This window comes from Harpia harpyja, chromosome 2 (genome assembly GCF_026419915.1).
Source record: "Harpia harpyja isolate bHarHar1 chromosome 2, bHarHar1 primary haplotype, whole genome shotgun sequence".
NCBI classification, from domain to species: domain Eukaryota; kingdom Metazoa; phylum Chordata; class Aves; order Accipitriformes; family Accipitridae; genus Harpia; species Harpia harpyja.
The window spans coordinates 24,723,224-24,743,783 of record NC_068941.1 but is presented as its reverse complement, the minus strand read 5'-3'; the positions used below and the strand labels follow the sequence as shown (position 1 = coordinate 24,743,783).

At 41.9% G+C, this 20,560-nt stretch overlaps 1 protein-coding gene across 6 annotated transcripts in view; it reads left to right on the top strand.

Moving 5' to 3' along the window:
* Positions 1-20,560, top strand: part of AFF1 (ALF transcription elongation factor 1) — a 125,126-nt gene that overhangs the window by 52,506 nt on the left and 52,060 nt on the right. For all 6 annotated transcript variants that reach the window (XM_052772990.1, XM_052772958.1, XM_052772998.1 and 3 more), the window contains 2 exons: positions 1,714-1,834; positions 2,370-3,281. In XM_052772990.1, coding sequence (XP_052628950.1) covers positions 1,714-1,834; positions 2,370-3,281 — 1,033 coding nt within the window. The remainder of the gene's footprint in view (positions 1-1,713; positions 1,835-2,369; positions 3,282-20,560) is intronic.

Below are 20,560 nucleotides of genomic sequence, written 5' to 3'. Positions count from 1 at the left end.
AGTAAAAATTTTCCAGATAACTTGAACAGATATGTTTAAAAAACGCTGTCAACTTGAAATGCATTCACTTAAAAATCATTTGTACCCATACAATTTCAAGTAGTAGGTGTAGCCAAGATTGCTTCTAGTTTGCCTTGTAATTCCTCCTAATTTTTTGTCTTCTGCAGTTGGTATCTCCCATATCTGGCTGCACAAAGCTTTCCTGGCACACACAGGGCAACTCACTGATGATAGAAATGAAATGGCTCACATGCAAAATGACATCAGATGCACAGAAGAAATGCTTCTATTATATACTGTTCGTAACAGAAGGATTGTGTATATTTACTGAATCAGTGATCTGTGATTTTTTTTTTTTTTTTTTTATTTTTAAAATTGTTTGCAGAAGTGGGGTACATAGAGCTTACTGGAAACTTCTGTTTTGCTATGTTTGGAAACAGTTCAGCACTAGCAAAGGTGGAAACTATTTTAAATGTGCACAGTCTAACCCACTGAATATGTTTTTCTTAGTGGCACAAGTACATCCTTGCTGCAGTTCCATATATGGAAATTTGCCATCAGACAGCATCGTTTTCCAGAGCTCACATTGAGTCAGGAAACCGCCTCTGCAGTAGTCAGACCTCTTGGTTAACTGTTACAGGAAAGCCAGTCCTTTATCTCTCCTTTAGGGATGATTAAACTTTCAGTAGATGATTATTAGTGTGATATTTGAGACAATGTCACTGGTGGGGAAGACAAGGCTCTTCCCTTCCAAACTGGAGCACTTGAGAAGTTGAGTGTACCAAGACGAATATAGGAATTGCATGTATGCAGTAGACTGTGCAATAGAGTAGAAATAGGAGAGGAGAGAAATACCTGCATCCACATACTATGCCTGCATGCTTTTTCTTCCCAAATGTCCATAAATATTAGGGCAATAGATTCACTTATTTTGCAGTAGTATTTCACAGAGGAGGTGTAGTTTAAAGGATCTGGCTTTCCATGAAGTCATCCTGCTGTCCATGTGACACAGTTTTATTGCTGGTTTGATGTGGGGCTGGTGGAATTGAGTGCATGCGTATGTGGTTGAGGAGGAACAGGGGGATTCAACCTGGTGTTTTCCAAATTTCTGAGACCTTCTCTTTAAATACATTTACGCAATTGCTTTAAATGCAACTACGTGGTTTGCCAGGCAAGCAGCTTTCCAAATGTCCATTTAAAGTAGAGAGTAAGTTTTCAAGTCTGTTTATAAAGTAGGCAAAGTTCAATCTCTGAAAGTGGCAACGCTTTGAAAATAGTGGATTCTTTTTTACTCTCAGGTGAAGAGTTGGGGCAGAAGTCTGGAGGAGAACAAGAATGGTAGTTTTCACATCAATCATTGCAACTGGATTTGCCAGCTCATGCGCTGATCACCCATGTTGACTTCCTCTCGGTTTGTGTTTCACAATTAAATGGATGGATAGTTTTTCCCTTCCCACCCTTCTTGATGTATGGTATCAGGAGTAGAAATCACTGAGAAGGATGTATGCTGTACCTTGTATGTTACGTTACTATGCGGTATGGCAAATACTTGACGTAACTGATTAGTCAGCTCTAACCACCTTGTGAATTTCAAAATTATTTTCATGCTGGACATATGCTGGTCTGAAAACCACAGTTTCTGCACAAAGTAGATACTTGTTAATAACACTGGTGTAAAGTGTTAACCAACCTTTCTTTCTCTCTTTCCTAAAGCTTGTACAACGAGGACAGAAACTTGCTACGTATTCGAGAGAAAGAGAGGCGGAATCAGGAGGCTCTGCAGGAGAAAGACAAGTTCCCTGAGAAGACTCCCCTCTTTGCAGAACCCTACAAGGTAATGGTAGCGGAGCGTGTGGTGGAGGGAGAGGAGGAAAGAGCGTTGGGGTGGAAGTGGAGAGCTGTGGCCTCTGCATACGCTATGGCAGACTTGAGCATGATACATGCAAACACAGCATCTTCCCATCTGATTAACTTAAATTCATCAGAGTACGTGCCTAAAGCTCTGTAGATGGTGCAAGCGCAGTACAGACTTTGGGTTGTGCAGATTCATTTGGGGGCCTCCTGTAGTCTGGGAGTTTGAGGGAGAGTTGCCCAGAAGCAGCTTGGCTGCCTGTCTGCAGCTGTGGTTGAAACAAACTGGTCTGATGTTAGTGTTCCTGAAGACTTGGCTCAGAAGAACTAATACTGACTAGAGCAGTCCCACTTGCTTTCAGAAACTGCATGCAGGATCAAGATGAGCTTGCGTAACTTCACTCACAGTGGTGCATGGTGATTAAAATAAGATCCTGAAGAATGTCTCTTCTTGAGCTGGATCTCTTGGGGTGGGGGGTCATGCTTTTTAAATTTCCACCTCTCTTCTTCTGTTGCAGACTAATAAAGAAGATGAGTTGTCAAGCCGAATTCAGAACATGCTGGGCAATTATGAGGAGGTCAAGGAGCTCATCAGCAACAAATCCCATCAGAATCTCATAGGGATTCCAAAAAGTGTTGCTCCTCTGATCCCACAAGGAAAGCCTGATCGCCCATACTTCCCGGAAAAGACCAGCCATACATTACCATCTTCATTCCACCACGCAACCTACCATCCACCCATGGGACCTACGGTTGTACCTCCTCCCCCTCCAAGCCACTCCATTCACTACCAAAAGGCACAATCAAGAACAGAACCAGCTTCAGGTTTGCACACCAAGAGTCACAGCTTATCCAATGGTCGGAGCCAAGGTCAAGAACACAGTCGTGGTGGTCAGCAAAGTCATGCATGTTTTCACCACAAGAGAAATGACAGGCGTGTGGTTGGTGAAGGTCATGCTGATGAACTGCAGGCCTCCCTTTTGGTGCTTTCTCCATTGCTGTCATCTTTTTCTTCTCCAGTGGCACCCCTGTCACCTCTACATTCCAGCCAGCATATCAATTCCAGGTCACAGAACAGCAGCAAAAGTCACGGGCAGACCTACAGTCAAACAAAATCATCTCAGGACCTAGTGACAGGATCACAGGAGAAGGAAAGTCGGGACAGCTCAGCCGTTAACCTGACCAGCACTGCTCAGCCTTCCTCTCAGACTTTTCCCCCACCTTTGCCATCAAAAACCAGTGCAATGCAGCAGAAACCAACTGCCTATGTCAGACCAATGGATGGCCAAGATCAGGCACCAGTTGAATCACCAGAGCTCAAACCTCTTCTGGAGGAATACCACGGAGAACCCTATGAAAAAATCTCAGATTTGAAGGCAAATGCCAAAGCCAAACTATCCAAATTGGAAATCCCTTCTGAGCCCATAGAGGTGAGTGCCATTGTTGGGGGGCTCTGTTACTGGCAGGGTAAGTTCAGCTGTGGTAGAACAGGTCATCAAGGGAGAGAGACTACTGGAAGCAATGATGGCTGTGCATGTGTTACCATTATTAGAAGGTGCATTTTGAGGTTGGCTTTTGCTGACCTGGGTGAGATACCTGTTTGGTGAAAATGCAACACTTACCGTGATTCTGTGGTTTTCTCAGTGAGGCTGTAGCAGGTTTTATGGTTAGAGAGACTGCTTCTGTTGCTATGACTTTTGTTTTGCCTATAAAGGATGTTGAAAAGGAGAAGGGGGAAATGATACGCTGAGAAGGTCAAGTGTTGATGCACCTGCAGTTAGTACATGCAGAGTGTCAGTACTCAGTCTGAGTGCTGGTGGGTAGAAGCCCCAAATCCTCACTGACTATTGGGACAGCTGACTGTGCAGTGAGTTCTGTGGTCACCTGGTAGGTTGAAGGTTTTGGGGCTTTGATAAGTGACTGTGAACACCACAGGGTTCTCCTAAATAAGTTTGTAAGATCTCACTGTAGACCCTCAGGAAAGTATTAATGTGAACAAAAAACATCCTCTAGATTTCTGCCAGATGGATTTAGCCTAGCTTTCTCAGGAAACACACCACCGTTCTGTCTCCCGCTTCATCAAATGCCTTTTGAGTAAGTTCTGAAGGTTAAGTAAATTTGGTGCAGAGGTGGAATTCTCAATGATAAGCAAGATCCTAAAAGTTCTGTAAAATTTTGCATTCAAGCAAAGAAGATACCCTCTTTCTTGTACCAACTATGAGCAGAACTCTGCTATGTATTTGTTCTTATTAGCAGAAGGCAGCCTGGGCAGCAAGCTTGTGCATACCTTCATTCTAGTCACTACACTTACCCTTTCTCTGCCAAGGACTGAGAGGGATGTTGCAAAAGACGTGGGATGCGAAGCTGCAGTTGTTGCAGTGAAGAGGTGGCAGTTGGGCCAAAGACCAAAATGTGTTGCATGTTAACCTTTGGTTATTCCTGCTCATCTGAGAACAGCTTCTTCCTGGTATATATTATTTTCTTGAGAGCAAAACACTAGCTTCTTCATTTGTCCCCCATTTAAAAATGAATAATGTTTTGGGGCTTAGGTTTCAGCCTTCAGTTAGAATCTGCAGTTTCAATCTGCAGTTAGACTTCTGTCTTCAGGTGCTCTTCCGTCTTTCGTTCTGCTCTTTTGGTCATTTTCATGGATTTGTCTTTTCCAGGTTGAGACATGTCAGTTGGTTGCAGCAAGGTTGAGTGCAGGGATATTGCAGATTAGCAGGTGCAACTCAGAACATAACGCTGTTGCTCTTGTTCTGCTTAACTGGCCCTCTTGCCAGAGGGACAAAAACTTCTGAGAATATGGATTTTTTTATATAGTTTTCCCTGCATCTTGAGTTGGTTAGAGATCATATGCAGTGTGTGGTAGAGATGGGTGCAGTTAAACTGGATTAGATTAGTCTGTTCTAGCTTTCACTTGAGAGAAAAAGGAAAAGGCAGTGGTCAGAGTGGTTGGGAAGGCTTTTCCAAAGATTTCAGAAAGCATCTCTCACCTATGTTTGGGCCCTGCTCTGAAGTCTGGTGGCCTTACAAGAAGCAGGTGCGTTGTTTAAGACACTGTTAGGAAACTTTAGGGGAAGGGAAGGATGGCTGGAATTACAATTGCTTCTTAACCAGGCAGTTAAGAAGTGGTTCTTTCCTTTATAATTATTTTAATACAGCAAGATTCCTTGTTGTATTCCATCTGTTTTTGCTGACCCCAAGACCACCCATCTGATTTGTCATGTGTGATTGAGGTAGAAGCCTTGGATTTCTCAGACATGTGCTGTAAGTTAAAGTGGCTTGAAGCTCACACTGGTGGAACAGTGGTGTTGTACGTGTGTTGTTCAGCAAATGCACGGTCTTTTTTGTTGTGCCCTTTGAAGACCATTGTTTTAGCTTTGCTAAGGGACCAGCACACTGATTCTGCCTGCCTTGCGGCTTAGCCTCCTGCAAGCTCAAAGGCACTTGGTTCCCAGGTACGTTTGGCAGTTTTAGCACGCTCATCCTTTGGCACTGAGAATATTGCTATGCTCTATGGGATGTAGGATCCCACAGTGCTGACCTAAGGCAGCTGGGCGAGGAGAGCTGTGGAGATGTTTTCAAATTGTATTTTGCCTTTGTAATAAAAAGGGAGAGTGTGGGTGAGGTCTGCTTTTCATGGAAAAGGGTGTTGATCAGCTGCAAATGGCTGTAGGCAATTTTTTGTGGAAAATGAGACGAGACTAGCAAAATGACATTGTTGAGAAGTTGTGAAAATACTTTCATGCTGAGAGACTTTATTTGCTTCAAAGTAGGTTTGACACTGCACATCATAACTCCAAATAGGAAGTGCACTGTGGTCTGCTTTTCATTATTTGTTTGACCAGATATTTTACTCCTGGGGGAGAAGTAAAGCAGTGCAGGGCCTTACCTTCTGCATTACCCATTCTTCATTAACCATTGCCAAAAAGATAAAGGGCATTTCTGGGTTTAAAACTCTTTTTTAAAACTCTTTGCAATTTTTTTTTTTTTCTTTTTGAGGGGGCATGCTTATTTTTTAGAAATGAGACTTCCTTGTTCTCTCCCAACTCTCCTGGTCCCTGGTCCCATTTCTATTTTCATCGTCCTTTGTTTTTTTTTTTAATCCCCATGCTTTTTATGTCGTCTCATGTAGCTCTGGTTTAATATGATTTTAGATAGGGTAGTGTTAGCTATGATGCTGTATGCTTAATGAAACTTCTTTCTCACTTTCCATCGAGCACATGACTCTGAATCCAAATGCCTGTAAAAATCTTACAGCTGCCAGAGCATGAGTAGTGTTACCCATGCTATTAGATCTGTGGCAGAGTAAGAACATAATAAAAAGGGAACTGAAGATAATGAAAGAAATGGTTTTGCACAAACCAAAACCCTGGTTTTAATTATATGCTTAGTCCATTTTGAAGCTGATAGATGAAACCTTTTGTGAATATGCTGAATGATCCTCATTTGAGGTAGGTATCTTTAGGCTGTGACATCTGACTGTTTTCTGTGCATAGGCGTTTTGGAGAATGGCTCTGTAAGCTCTAGTGAAAAAATCCATTACTTCATTTTCTGCTTGTTTGAGGCTCATCATTATCATATTCACTTACTTCTGTTTGGTTTCAATGATTAATGTATATTTGATGGTACAGTCTTTCAGTGCTAAAGCCTGGAGAGTGAAGAGGAAGAAACAGTGTGGTTGCACACCTGGGTATATTCCCTCTGTGCTGGATGTACACTATAAGAGAGGTGATTGGGGAACAGGGCTGGGCTGGTTTGCTTTTAGGAAACATCCAGTGGGGTATGTTGCATGCAGGTGAAAGATTCACCCAAAGAAAGGGATCTTGGGAAGGCTAATCAGGGGGTTCTTCGGCTGAAAGGTTGGCCCTCCCTTTTGTTTTTGGTGAAGCAGGAGCTGTGGGGAGGCTTCTTGCCCTCCCATGACCCTGACAGTGAATAGGTCTAGACTAGCAGAAACTCTGCTGTTCTTCCCTCTTCTTCCCAGCAACTGGGAGCATGGTTTTACAAATTTTATTTAAACTGTTCGGCCCCAGTTATACTGAACAGCCACATGCCAAACACAGTTTTTCCTGTGATCTCCCTTGACATCATTTAGGAAAGCCACTTCTTCTACTGCATGTTTTTTGGCTAATTGAATTTCTAAGGCGTGTGTCACCTGCAGCTGTGAATTCATTATTGACAGCTTCTGTTCATGGCAACACTGACAAGTTAAGCCTTCCAGTCTGAATAGACAAGCAGATTCACTGTAGAGTGAATTAATCCACAGTGGATAACTGTGCAGTGACTCACTTTGCATTCATGTAAAGAAACTGAACAGTTCTTGCCCCACTTACCCAAATAAAAACCTTCACTTTCAAACGTCATCCCTGACTCTTTAAGGAATCTTTCCAAATTTATTGTGAGATGACTTAAAAATATAGCATACATGAAGCTTAGATGTATCCCTTCTCTTAATGTGCCAGGTTTTACCTCTTCCCCCAGCACCTAAACAAAGATGCTTTCAAAGCCATTCTGTCTTTTCATGTCTTTAGGAGAGCTGCAGCACCAACAGAGACCCTTGTATTACCTCAGTTGACACAGACTGTGATGTCTTAAAGGGAATCGTCTTGACGGAAGGGCTAAGAAGCAGTGAGGCTGGTTTGAGAGTGTTTATAAATCCTCAAGCATTATTAAGGGCATAGTGTCTGGAGGAATGTATAGCACTTGATGCTCACTGAAGATTTGGCTTTGTTTTCCTGGCAGTTTTGTAAACGTTAGGGAGCAGCTCCTTTTATCTCATGTAGTGAGACCTCATTGGACTTTCCTCTTTCACCTACAAACTGGGAAGCAAATAGAGAAGCAACCAATTTAAAAAAAAAAACAAACACAAAACAACAGCAGCAAACAATAGAGGAGTCCGGACATGTTAAGTCTTTTTGGTAATACTGTATTATCCTTGAAGTACAGGGTACACACAAAGATCTCTGTTCGAAGTGGGATTGCTGTCATTGAGCTCTGTTCACCTCAGTAAACATTTATGAATGGTCACCAGTTAAAACATGATTGTTGCACAGTATATAGTGATGACTAAATACCTAGAAAGAAGTTTGAATGCCAAAACAAAACCATTCTAGATAATATTTTTTCACTGACTTCTCTCCATGGCAACTGAGCTTTTCTACTGGAAGGAGTAGTCAGACAGGTGAACCCTGTAAACTAGAAATAAATATATTGCTTTAATCTGTCCTTTAAAAATGAAAATCTTTTAAAATATATATATAGCACTGTCATTTGGTCTTACCTAATGAATATTTAGCATTATGCTGCTATTGTTGTTTTTCTACCAACCTTATATTTATCATTTACTGAATAGAAGGAATATTGGGCTTTTTTTCCCCTCTCCCCTTTGTATTCCTTTTTTTGATTCTTTTTTTTCTTTTTTCCCCTGCTTTGCACCAAGAGAGGTAACAAGGTGTTGCTTCTGTGTCTCCTCTGCTGCCCTCTTTATAGTCAGAAGCGCCTTATGTGATTGGAGAAGGGTTTCCTTGCTTCACCACAAGCATTGTGTAAATTTGTCTTTTTGTTGGTGTGTGACTGCTAAAGAAGTAGATCAAACATGAATGACAATTGTTACTACTAGATTTTTAATGTTTGCTTACGGTCTCCAGAACAAAGAGTGCTCTGGAAGAGCTGGAGGGTGAGGACATGTGGGGCAAGGAGCAGGTGGTTGGTTCAAAAGCCACAAAGGACATCTTGTATTGTTAATTCAGTTTAACCAGACTCTGATGTTCAAAGTTCATGTGTCAGACTGCACAAGTCAGAAGTAGTCTTGTTCATCTTCCTCTTTGATGCTTGGAGAAGGTACGCTCAAGTCCAGTGTCCAACTACCAACTCTCACCTGCAAGGCTTTTCAAGTTTGAGACCCTTGCTTGTTCACTTGGCTCCAAGGTCTGGGCTTGGCTTTTATGCAAAATACCAAATAATAGGGGAATTGTTTTAAAAAAACTGCATTCAGCCATCAGGCCACCAGAAATGGGTAGTGTTTGTTCTTGCTGCTTGGAAGGCCAACTAGGCAGTATCAGTGTGAAAAAAGGAACAGGGATCCTGCATCTGCCAAGAGTGTGTGGTGAGGAGGGGAAGGAGGGGGTGCCAAGAAACTGTTTCTGAGAGAACCGTTGAGTCCTTGCCAGTTTTTCTCATCAGATGTGGATGGACTTAGCTCTTTGGCTTACACCAAACCCGACTTCTCTCCATAGAGTGTCTCTGGGCACCATTGCGGAACATTTGTCCAGATTCAGTTGCTAAATCCATCACTTTGCAAAGCAATGGGAGACTGAGAAAGAGTAGTTAGATGGGGATTTGCAAATCCTGCAGAGAGCAAGAGCAGGATAGATAAGGTCAGGCAAGAATTTCCATAAACTACGTTGCATCTTTCCAGATGACTCAGAAGTCAGTGTCTTGTCCAGATTGCTGCGAGAAACTTGGGCTTAAACAAGTTGCCATAGCGTATTAATCACTGGGAAGTTTTTTGGTTGAGGTTTTTTAGGTTGTTGTTCTTCCTATGAAGGGCTTGTGATCAGCCGTCCTTACTGGAATCAGTTATGATTCCAGCACAGCATTTAGACCATTGCCTTTCTCATTGGCAACTGTAAAGAGAGCGGTGTTTAAAAAGGAGGGACAAAAAAAAAAAAAAAAAAAGGAAAGAAAGAAAACCTGTGGTCCTCTGCAGTTTGCAAAGTCAGGAGCCAACAAGCTGAATTTAAGGAGAACTTAAGAGCACTTATGTTGTTTACCATTGCCGTGCAGCACAAAATCAGTGCTTGTTAAATGTTGTGTAAGTAAACAGCTACTTTTTTTCTGTAATAACCCATTTTGTGTCAATGGCTGTATGTTAATGAGTAAAATGAATATCCTGCAATTGTGGGTATGAGTAATTTTCCAAACCTTCATCTGTACAATGAGGACTAACGTGCACAAGTTTTACAAAGGTGAGTGAATAAATGTGTGTAGAAACTTTCAGATGTAGTAATGCTGAGAAGGTATCAAAATAAAATTGATAACGCTGTCTTCAAAGCACGGAGTTAGTAGTGGGCTCTGGTAAGTCAAGCAAGAAGCAGTAGTTTGGAACTGAGGGGTAAACCAGCAAGTGCTATAAGCTGCTTTGTAAAGCTCCGTCTAACACAGCAAATGGCAAAACGTCTATATGACACACATGCTCACATTTCTCCTGAGTGCTTGATGTTGTTGGGTTAGTATTCTTGAAATGCAGGGCAGCAGGAATGAGTGGCTGGCTTCTGAGCGAGTATGGAAAATGTCAGTGAGACAGTTTTCCTGGATCCCTCAGGTTTCCTAACTCTTTTTCAAGCCATGATTGTCTAGTGCCAGCTGTGTGAGTTTGTACACGCTAGAGAGAGTGAGGGGAATGTAGTGTGTGCCACTGGGGCTGCAGTTACGTTAGGGTAGCTGTGGTTTGAGGGACAGCATGGAGTTTGTGGGCTTTGGTACTGACCGTGAGTCCCAGGGAAGGAAGGAAGGAAGCATCATTTGAAGGCAGCTGAAAACACATTGTTTAATAGTCTTGTCTGTCTTGCAGGAGTTTCATATGAGGATGCTTTTCTTGTGCTATAATTGCTAAACAAAACCAAATCAAACATGCAGAGCTTGTCTGCGAGCTGTGTTTGGTTTGGAAGTTTGTGGTCTCTATTTTAGTCCTTCAGAAAAGCTTGTACACCTGAAGGCCTGATTTGGTTTTTCTGCTAAAGCACTTTGTTTAATAAGTAGTAGTATCTCTTTCTGGGAACCTGGAATCATGTGTCTTGACAAATATCACTGCTTCAGTGTCACTGTAACAGTTATATTGACAGGAGTAAAAACATAATGCTGTGAGTTGTGTTCTGGGTATTTTCCATCCTCTGAAAGATTTATTTTTTTGGCTCCTCTGGAAGAGTCCCATCTTCTACCTTGAAGGCTTAACCATTGCTGTCATGACTTAAATCTGTGCTGCCCCCCGTAGTGATGATGATGGTGAAGTCCTTTGCTAAAGCTGCTTAGCCAAAGTTAAATTTCGGCAGAAGAACCCAACCTGGAGACCAGCATGAATTACCTGACCCTGAACAGTATTCTGAATTTGAAGCCAAGCGTCAAGCTGCACCTTGCAGATGGTTGCATTATAGCCAGCTTTATTTACTTCTGAACAGCAAGGAGTCTAATTTTAGTTGGGTGAATGAGAAATGTTACTGCTTCTTTCGAACTGGCTTAAAAGAATTGGGAACTATTATTTCTAACTTTTTTTTTAAACTGATGGAAATTTTCTGCACAAATCTTTTAAATGCAGAGGCAGCCTGTGCCTTTGCAGACAAAGCTTAGCTGCTCCAATAGCAACTTAAGGAAAGCAAAATTCAATGAAGGGAGCAGACTGCAGAAAAATATTTATTTAAAAAAAAAAAAAAAGGTAGTTTGGGAATGGAAAAATTGTTCCCTGACTGTCAGGTGGCCACTGCAGTTGCATGGGCATTACTGGTTTGTGAAGCAGCTCATTTGGGGTGGTAAGCTTGCAAGGGAGGAAATGAACTACCAGCTGCTGGGGTGGCGTGTCAGGGAGGGATTGGTTGGTTGGTTGGTTTTAACTGTTTTGTTAAGCTGAAGTGGCTGTTTTCAAACTTTGTGTGGATAGTAATTGTTCTCAGTAATTACCTGACACTCCTGCTAAAAATCTGTGTGGAAACAAGAAAACTTTGTGTCAACCTTATCTTTGGTTATTGTTCATATGGGTCTCCAGTGGCGACTGCTGGTATGCAAAACTGTTGTCTGAACAGAGTAACGTATACTCATGTAGTGGAATCTCAAAGAGGGAATTGTCGTGGGTAAGAAACAGCAAGTGAAAATAGAACTTGGGTTCCTTGCTTGTGGGTGCACATCATGAATGAAATCCAAGGAGGTTGTGATTAGCAGCAGAAACATTACAAGAGGCATTTCATACTGCTAATACAATGATTGTTACTGCCCAATATTATGACTAATAGACAAGAAAGGTGGTCTGGAAAGCCTGAGGAGAAGGCTAAGAGCAGATGACAGCCAAACCTTCCAACAAGCCAACTTCAAAGCAAGCACTGAAGGCAGGGAGACGTTGCAGGCGACATGCATGTTAAAGAGCTCCAAACAAAACACAGCCACTGACAGCTTATCACTTCTAGTTTCAAAAGTAAAGCCAGACATTTATCTTGGAGGAGGAGGAGGTGACTGTAGTGGCCTCAACTGTTTCTCTGCCTGGTCTCCAGACTCCATTGTCCTGCAGTTGCAAGGTCTTTGATTGCAAGAGGCATAAAAAGTTTTGGGTTTGTTTTTTTGTTTTTTTTGTTTGTTTGTTTGTTTTTTTAATTTTAGGTGTAATTCTGGAAGAAAGACCCCAAAACCACAAACCCATGGTCTTTTGAAAATCCATGTTACACTTGATGTTAGGCGGCACCGACAGACAATTTTCTTGTAGCCTGGGGCAGTAAGCTTGTTAAAAGCTGAGGAGTAGCTTTATTTCTGACCTGATATCTGTTTAAATGTGAAATATGTCTAAGGTTTGTTTAAAAATGATTTATGATTTATTTAAGAATTCCTTTGGACTTTGAAGGAGAAAATTTTTCTGTCCTTGACATGGCTCACTTAATCCATCAGTCCTCTGCAAGCCAGACTGCGTTGGTTGGGGCATATTTTGGAAACCTGTATGGAAAACTGCACGCTTCAATGGAGCCTTGAAGCTCCAGTATCTTGCCCTCTGTTAAAGTAAAATGAAACGGGCAAAAAAAAAGGATAAACAGCTCATTGGAAACTGCAAATCACAATTCCTTCACCTCTTTCCCTCTTCTCCTCCTGCATTTATGTTGCATTGGGTTTCCCAGTGTTTTCTCTCCTAGCCCCTTTCTTGCTGTACCAAGCCAGGGGGCAGTGGGAAGAGTGCAGTGTGCAAGATAAGGGGGGTTGAACATGGTGGCAGCTCTTGAAGTTGTTTTTCTGTAGATTAAAGTATACATCAGCTTTTCACAGTATACTGTTAGCTAGCCATTCATCAGCCTTCATGTTATAAGCATCTCTTAACCAGGATGGAGTCTGTCATTGGGGTTTATATTGTGGCGTAAAAATGCCTAGATCTGGGATGTCACTTGCTCTTAAACATGACACGAGTCATTTGCTTGGAAGAAACTGAACTTGGATTCCACCACTATCCCCTTACTGGGCATAGTGGTTGGCACCTTGGAAGATGTTAGAGGTGTTTGCCTGCATCTTTGTAAGAGGATGGATTGTATGTGTTTCTAGGAGGATTGGGGGTTTTAATTACTTTTTTTTTTTTTAATCACTTGGCAAAACCATTTATTTTTATAGTTTCTTCACATGTATATGTAATGATACTTTAATACTCAGGCTTGTTGTAATAGCACTTAGTCTGATCAACTCCATTTTATTTTTCTCACTCTTGTTTTATATAAGAAAAACTTAAAAAACCCACCAAAACCTCAGCTTCAGGGCTGAAACTGAGCTACACCATTCCCAGTAAACATCCCTAAAATCTTGCATGTAAATATCCAAAGCTGTGTGGTCCGAGCCTTTCTTGTAACCCTTAGGCATTGTGGTAAGTGTGAGCTGAAATGAATTGCAGCCAGAGAAAGGATAACTACAGGATTCTCCGCTGCTTGTTGTAATACCAAGTGCCCAAAGATGTATCCTTTTATTTGAGTCTTCTCCATGGCCCTTTTTGGCTCTCAGAATTGAAAGCAGTTGGTACCTTTTTTGCTCTTACATTAATTTCATTTCTTTTTCCCTTCATTTGCTGTAGCAGCTGTATTGGAGGTACATTCAGAGGTACTGACCCTGATCACTGCTTCTTGGGGTGATTTCATAGACACAAGCAGTTTAGGGGTTTGACAGAGCGCTACTGGTTATGAGGTCAGGATTGCATACAACTTTTGCATTTTTAAATACATAAACAGATTTTGGCTTCTCTTGTTTTCTCTCACCTGATGTGCATGCAGTATCTTAGGAGAAATCAAAGTCAATCCCAGTGGACAGGAGAGAATTATATGGCAGTGCTGTGTTTTGGTTTGGGGTTTTTTTAATAAGCAAGCCATAGCATGCAAGTGTAATTGTATAAACAGAAATAGCTACTTGTTGTATTTGATTCAATAGGTGAGTCCCACTGGATGTGAAAGACTTTTTTTCCCTTGTGTGCCTCTCCTTTGGAAGAAGCCACATGTTTTATCCAGGCTGGAAATAAACCAGCAATAAAATGCCAAAGCAGCACTAATAGCTCACACAAAACGTCCTCCACCAACCTGTTTGTAGATTTTTTTTTTTAAACTCTCCACACCATTTCTTGCACAAGTGGAAAGTGCCAAAGGGACAGATGTTGCCAATTTGAACCGTACAGGGGGAAGGCAAATATTGCTAAGCAACCGTGTGCTTGAGAGAGCATTTTTCGGAGAAGAGCCAAGGGAGTTATGCCTGGGAGCGCTCGCAGCATCTCATGGCTCGGTGCGAGGGAAGAGATTAAAAGTTCTTTCCTGTCAGGGCTGACGCTGCCAGCACAAAAGACACCATAACCTATTGACACTGATTAGGGCTGACAAGGGAATGTATGAAAACAGGAAATCTCCCCTGCCATGTAGGAAGGCAGTAAGACATGTTCACGGAGGTAAGTGCACCACACAGATGTGGCTCGGCACTAAGCTGCCTCTGCCAGGGCAATGTCAGGCATTTAGCTTCAGCGGGAGGAGGTAAAACCCAGGCAGGCAGCTGAGCCCTGTGAAGTCTGCGGGGGTCCTTGTCTGGGTCCAGCTTTCGCATCTGGCTTGCAAGCAGGTTGCTGAAGGATGGGCTGGTGGGGAGAGGGGGCTGCTTTCAGTGAGTCTTGTAATTGCAGGCTGCCTCATGTAAATCGAGTTAACTTCTCTAGTTATTGAAGGACAAAAGAGCTTATAAACAAGGCAAGTCTTAAAACACCTGTGTATAGTTGCACTCCTCCCTGGCCAAGCAGCACCTCATAGCTCAGTGCCAGGCTGGAGGTCATTTTTCTGGTGGTCCTGAATGCCACTGGAGATGTTTCCTCAGAGAATGAATTTGCCTGTTTCAAGCCTCTGCATTACTTTGGCAATATACCTCTGGTGTCTTGTTCAAGAATGTATTTTCAGGAATAAAACAGATTTGTTTTTCTACATTGGGCATCACATTAATACTCTCCTAATGCTATTTTGAGCACCTTCTCATCTTTGATCTGATTCTTGGCATTGTTTGAGTGAAGGGAGATGTTTAGCACACACTGTGTTTCACGTCTTACTTCATGGGATTTTTACTAGGTACCAGTGAACCACAGTGGAAATAGCATTTTGCAGCCTAAGGATGCTCCATAGGCATCGTCTGCATCAGCACAGTGATGCATGTTATGACAAGTCTTGTGGTACTGCTCTTGCTTGTTGGGCTCTGTTGTGATTGCAGTGCTCTTGCCCCATGCAGGTGCTGCAGCAAGAAGTTGCTACGCTGAAGTGTTGGTCAGCTCTCTGGTTTTCAATAAGCTTGCTTACTAAGGGGAGAAAAGTTTTCCTGCCCTCTTGATGATGAGTAACTTGAGAGGGCAGCTGGTATAGTCCTGTATGGCAGAAGTGATTCCCGATGTTACTTGGTAGGGCGTGAGATTACCAGAGCTCACCAAAGAAGGCAGTGTGTAACCACTGCCACCTTAGGGGCAGTGATATTGGCTAGAGCACAGCTCTAGCATCCTTGGCAGGCATGGGCTCAGAGTGGGGGTCCAGCTCTCTGTGAGCATCCCTGTGTGTGGGGACCTGACCTCTGCAGTCTCCAGCACTGGCTGCTTCTGAAGCTGATGGCTGGTGCTAAACCAATGATACACCAATCCTGAGTTTCAACATCTCTGGCTGATGTGCTGTACTGTTTCCAAAGCCTGACTATACCAGTATGTTAATTTTTGAAATGATATTCAGAAAGTAGTGGTATTCTTGCCATGGCATACCACTCAGCATAATCTGTTTTCTGTCAGTTATGCCTCTCTTATTTGTTTCCTTGTGTGGTTATTCTGTTTCTCAAAGTTTCAGGTCTTGTTTTTTATTTTCACTGATGTCTAACAATGTCACTCACTTAATTATCTTTAATATCCCCCTCCTTCCCAAGCTTTAGCTGCCAGTTTTCATTATCATAATGATGAGCATTTATTACTTAGACAATAAATTAGTGCTTAATTGTTTTAAGCAGAAGAATATTTTAATTCCCAGTTGGAAAAGGTGATATTCCTACCTTTTTGATCTCCTGCTTTTTAACACACTAATTTCTCTTTCTAAACTGCATTAGCAGTGTTACATTTTCTTGCCAAATTGTTCAATTGGTCAAACGGTTCATAAATGTCATTAGATATTGAAGTGCTCTTTTTGCATGCAGTCACGTGTAGCAAATAGTACGAGACATGATCTTGGCAGTCCATCCTGCTCCGAGCAAAAGGTCCGGGTGCATTTCCCAGAGAGGCTCTGCTGTCAGCCCAGCTGCCTTTGCATATACCCAACCACATGGAAAACAAACTGCAGCTGCCCGTGGCCATGACTTAGCTTTTGTTTCAGACCCGGCAAGGGCTTGATGCTGGAAAGTGTCCTTTGCCCCCTTCCTTCCCTGCAGCTACCTTCATCTAATAAAAGGCATTACTGCTTTCTATGAGTCCTGCTTCTCTGGGATACTGAATTTAATCACTTTGGCCTTTCTGCCTGTTCTTAAGATGGAGCTTTTCTTGAATCAAAGGAGGAAGGAACAAGGGTGATGTTTGCCTTGGCTGCTAAGGAAATAGAGCTCAATAGTACTGGACTTAAGGACTAATTTTTAACTGGTTAGTCACCTTCAATACTAGTAAAAAAATGAAACTTAACCTAAACTCCCATTGCTTACAGAAACTCCAGTTTGGGTGACTTATCCAGATGTGCACTTTCCTGTCAAGATAAATAGTAACTATTGCTATTCAATACATTGCTGTATAGCTTAGATTATGCCACAAGCAGAAATATTATCTTGGCTGGCTTATTAAGCTTCATTAAGTGAAAAGAAAAATGTGAACATTAAAAAAAAAAAAACAACTTAAAGTTTTCAGATACCTCTGCTTGAATTTAGAAGGATTAGTGACAACATAGCAATACTTACTTTTTCCTTTTCTTGAGAGATGTTGAGAAAATTAAGTTTCTGTATTAGCAGAATTTTGAGAGAACTTATTCCTCTCAAATCAGAGCCTAAATTCAAATATTTGTTTTAATGCACTATTGAATTCAATAAACAAAGCACGCCCAAAGGGAGAAATTCCTAAAGTTTAGAGATCAAACCCACAGAAATGCAGGAAATTTTGAGTGAGCACTTCCCCACAATTTTTAAGGCTAACTGCTGTATGTATTTACAACTATTTTTCTGTGTTTCTAGATTGAACACACTGGCAGGGTGACTGCTCATTTTAAAAGTCTATTGTAAAATAAACAATGTGTGGAATGATTCCTTATTAATGCTGTGGTATATATTTCTTTTAAAGCTTTTTTTTTTTTTAACACGGCATAAGAACACTAGGTTTTTTTACATGTGCCTTATGCATGTTGCATTTTGAATAGCAGTGGCTTATGAAGAATGCTACAGGTTTTAGAAGATGAAGGGTGAATTCCTGTAACAGGAGACAAAGTCATGTCAGATTTGGATCCTGCCAACCTACTTCTTATACAAGGAATATTTTGGTTTCTTTCATCAGCCTGTCAGCTCATTGCTGTTCAGACTAAGTTGTAATTCAGACTTGGTTGGACTCCATCTGTTTGCTAAAGGTGAAAGGTGCAGTATTTTCAGCCTGAACGTTTTCACTTCAAGCAAGCATTTTACTAAAGGTGTTCTTGGCTTTTAAGTTGCTTGTCTATTTGCAGTTTTGCTTTGTTAATCCTTGGCTGGATGTGCTGAAAGAGGACAGGCTGACTTCCCTTGCCTCCTTGGTTTGCTATACTGCAGAGCAGGGTCAGCTCCATTCCTTCCTCTGCCTGCTAATACAGTGTTCATGTTACCACAGTAATACTCCGCATGTTTCCATAATGAAAGCAAGAAGAGAAGCAGTGTGGTATTTATTTTTGTTTTCTATGGTAGCAGTAACCCCTTGGGTATGTCCTACCCTTTCCTTAGACGTTTCTTCAGAGTCCTATAGTCCACAGCCTTCTGTGGTGCACATGTAGGGAAATGCTTGTTGTCCAGCTTGCAGGAGGTTGGTTGGGGATTGCATGCAAAACTGTCCGGATGTAGAGACTTTGCCTGAGAGGACATAAAGAACAAATTGCAATACACAAAGGTGTTGAGCCCGATCCATCGTATGACTACAAATTATTAACCTGCCTGCTCACATCCCTGAAGTATTTCAAATGGTTTGAGTATTTTGCCACTGGTTCATGGGAACTTTTCACACAAATATTGCCATCATATGAGCAATTATGTATGAAGGAAAGTACAGGCAGTGAAACAGTAATACAGAAAATCTGAAAATGAGAGTAGGGGATGAGAGCCTCAAGTAATTAAGTCTTCTCCAGTTTGGTGTCCCCAAAAGCTGCTTTAGAGAAAGATGCAAAAAGCTTTCCTTAGGCAGAGGTTGGCTGGTCTCTTGGTAATTCTTGTAACCATCTCCCCTTGGTTGGATTTTGATTATAAGCCATTCAGATGGTATGTTAAATAAGCAAAAAAGCCGCTTCTTCCTTCCAGATTAGACAGACAAGGAAAGAAACAGTGAACTGACCCTCTCCTGTCCTCTCAGCATCGCTTTGTTTTGACAGCTATGTGAGCCTGGGAGGCTGATGGCCCATAGCCTTCCTAATTAATACACCTGACTTAACAGGGATCACTTCTCAAATGCCAGCCAGGTATGTAAGCTCAGCACCGCCCGCTTCACTTAGCTGCGGGTAAAAATTGTATGTGACAGCTCTGCAGCGCTTAAGCCTGGCCGTAAAGAATTTCTGGGACTTGGGAAACACTGTCTGCAGTCTTTAATGCACAGTTTAGGGGATGATAAAAATGTCTTTTAGGGAAGCTTATGTTTTTAATCATAACAGAAGCAAGTATCTTCTACATATGGATTTTAAATATTTATTTTACACTGGTTTTTTTAGGCACAGCACAAGCAAAGCAGGTCCTAGAAGGCTGTGTCCAGCCCTGGCCTCTGTACCCACCTGGCAAACAAGCTGAGCGTGCTGCGGGCTTTACACTTGAGTTTGCAAAGCTGTTTGCTGAGGACAGGATGAAAGTGTCTGTGTGTGTGTGTGTTCAGTAAAGTAATAATAATCATCTCCTACGAGCAGGCCTTGTCAGCCTTGGACACTGCTTTTACAGCTGAAAGTTTAAGTTAAGCTACTTCAGCAGGTAGTTTTGTATACTGGAAAGGGTGACCAGGTAACTGGTGGACAGGACTTGCTGTGGCTTCCAGTCTTCTACAGCAAGAGAAGGGAGCTTGCTAAGAGACTTGTCCAATACTCATCTCGGGGAGGATAACTTTCATCTGTGTATACATGACTTAATAATAATGAGGCACTTCACTGTCCCAACCCCAAAACATCAAATCTAGAAATAATCTGTTTGCATTTAGGTCAGTTGTAAAACTACGGCAACAGTTGCCTTTACAAGTAAAAGGATATCCTGCTATTTTTTTCCCACAGGTTAAGTACCTTGGTTTGGAAGCATTTAAAAATATTTCTTAAATTTCCATTAAGTTTTTAAAATAGCACCTAGGCTCTTTCCCAGTTAAGAACTTTGCTTTCTTGAGGAGAGAGATAAAACTCCTGTCCTCTCAACACACACGTTTTCTTTTTTTCCTTTAGGAGTACTATCCTTGGACCCACTAACAAGTATCTCTTTAGTCACTTCCCTCCCGCTTGTCTGCTCTGTTGATGCACTGGTGCTGGTGGCTGATACCTTCCAGCTCCCCTCCAAGTTGTGTGATCTGTCCCAGGCAGCAGCACAGAGCTGTGCCGGGTGCTGGCCTGGGAGTGGTGATGCTGCACCAGGCTCCAGCCTGCCTCTTAAATTCCTTTGTTTTCCAAATTTTTATTTGCAGTGGTGGCAATGCAGAGAGGTGGCATGGGGTACTGCTCTTCAAAACAGATGGACAAATAAAAGGTCTCGGTTCAGAAAAGCAGTCCTGTTAAGTATTAAAACAGTGCGAGAGCCTGCATCTCCAAGTATTGTTTACTGAGTCATTAAGGGGAAGTGCACCAAGTGTCACCACTGCCATCATAAATCTAACTCGGCTCTTTTTCCAAGGGGAAAGTAGTGTTTGGAAAGGGAAAAAACTTCTGAGAGATGGCAGCCGTTAATTATCTGAAATAATCCCCAGAACCACAGGACACCTCTCACCACTAAAATCCCAGTTCCCTTGATGGTCTTAACAAATGTACTTACTGTTTTCTTACCTTTTCGTTGAACTCAAATGAAGATCAGGATTTACCATCAAATAATTTCTCAAGCTTGCATTAGGGGATTTGAAAAAGAAGTATATTAGCTGTAATGAAATAATGCTTACAACATTACTGTTTCCATGGAAGGGAAACCATACTAGTGCCAAAGTTATGGTTGACATAAGAAGTCAGCCTGCTTGAAGACTGTAGTTCCTATGTGATTCGAAGTTACTTCCAGTATGAATACCCAGGGTTTTGTGATACTGGCACTGAGCATCCGTAAGATACGCAGGCGT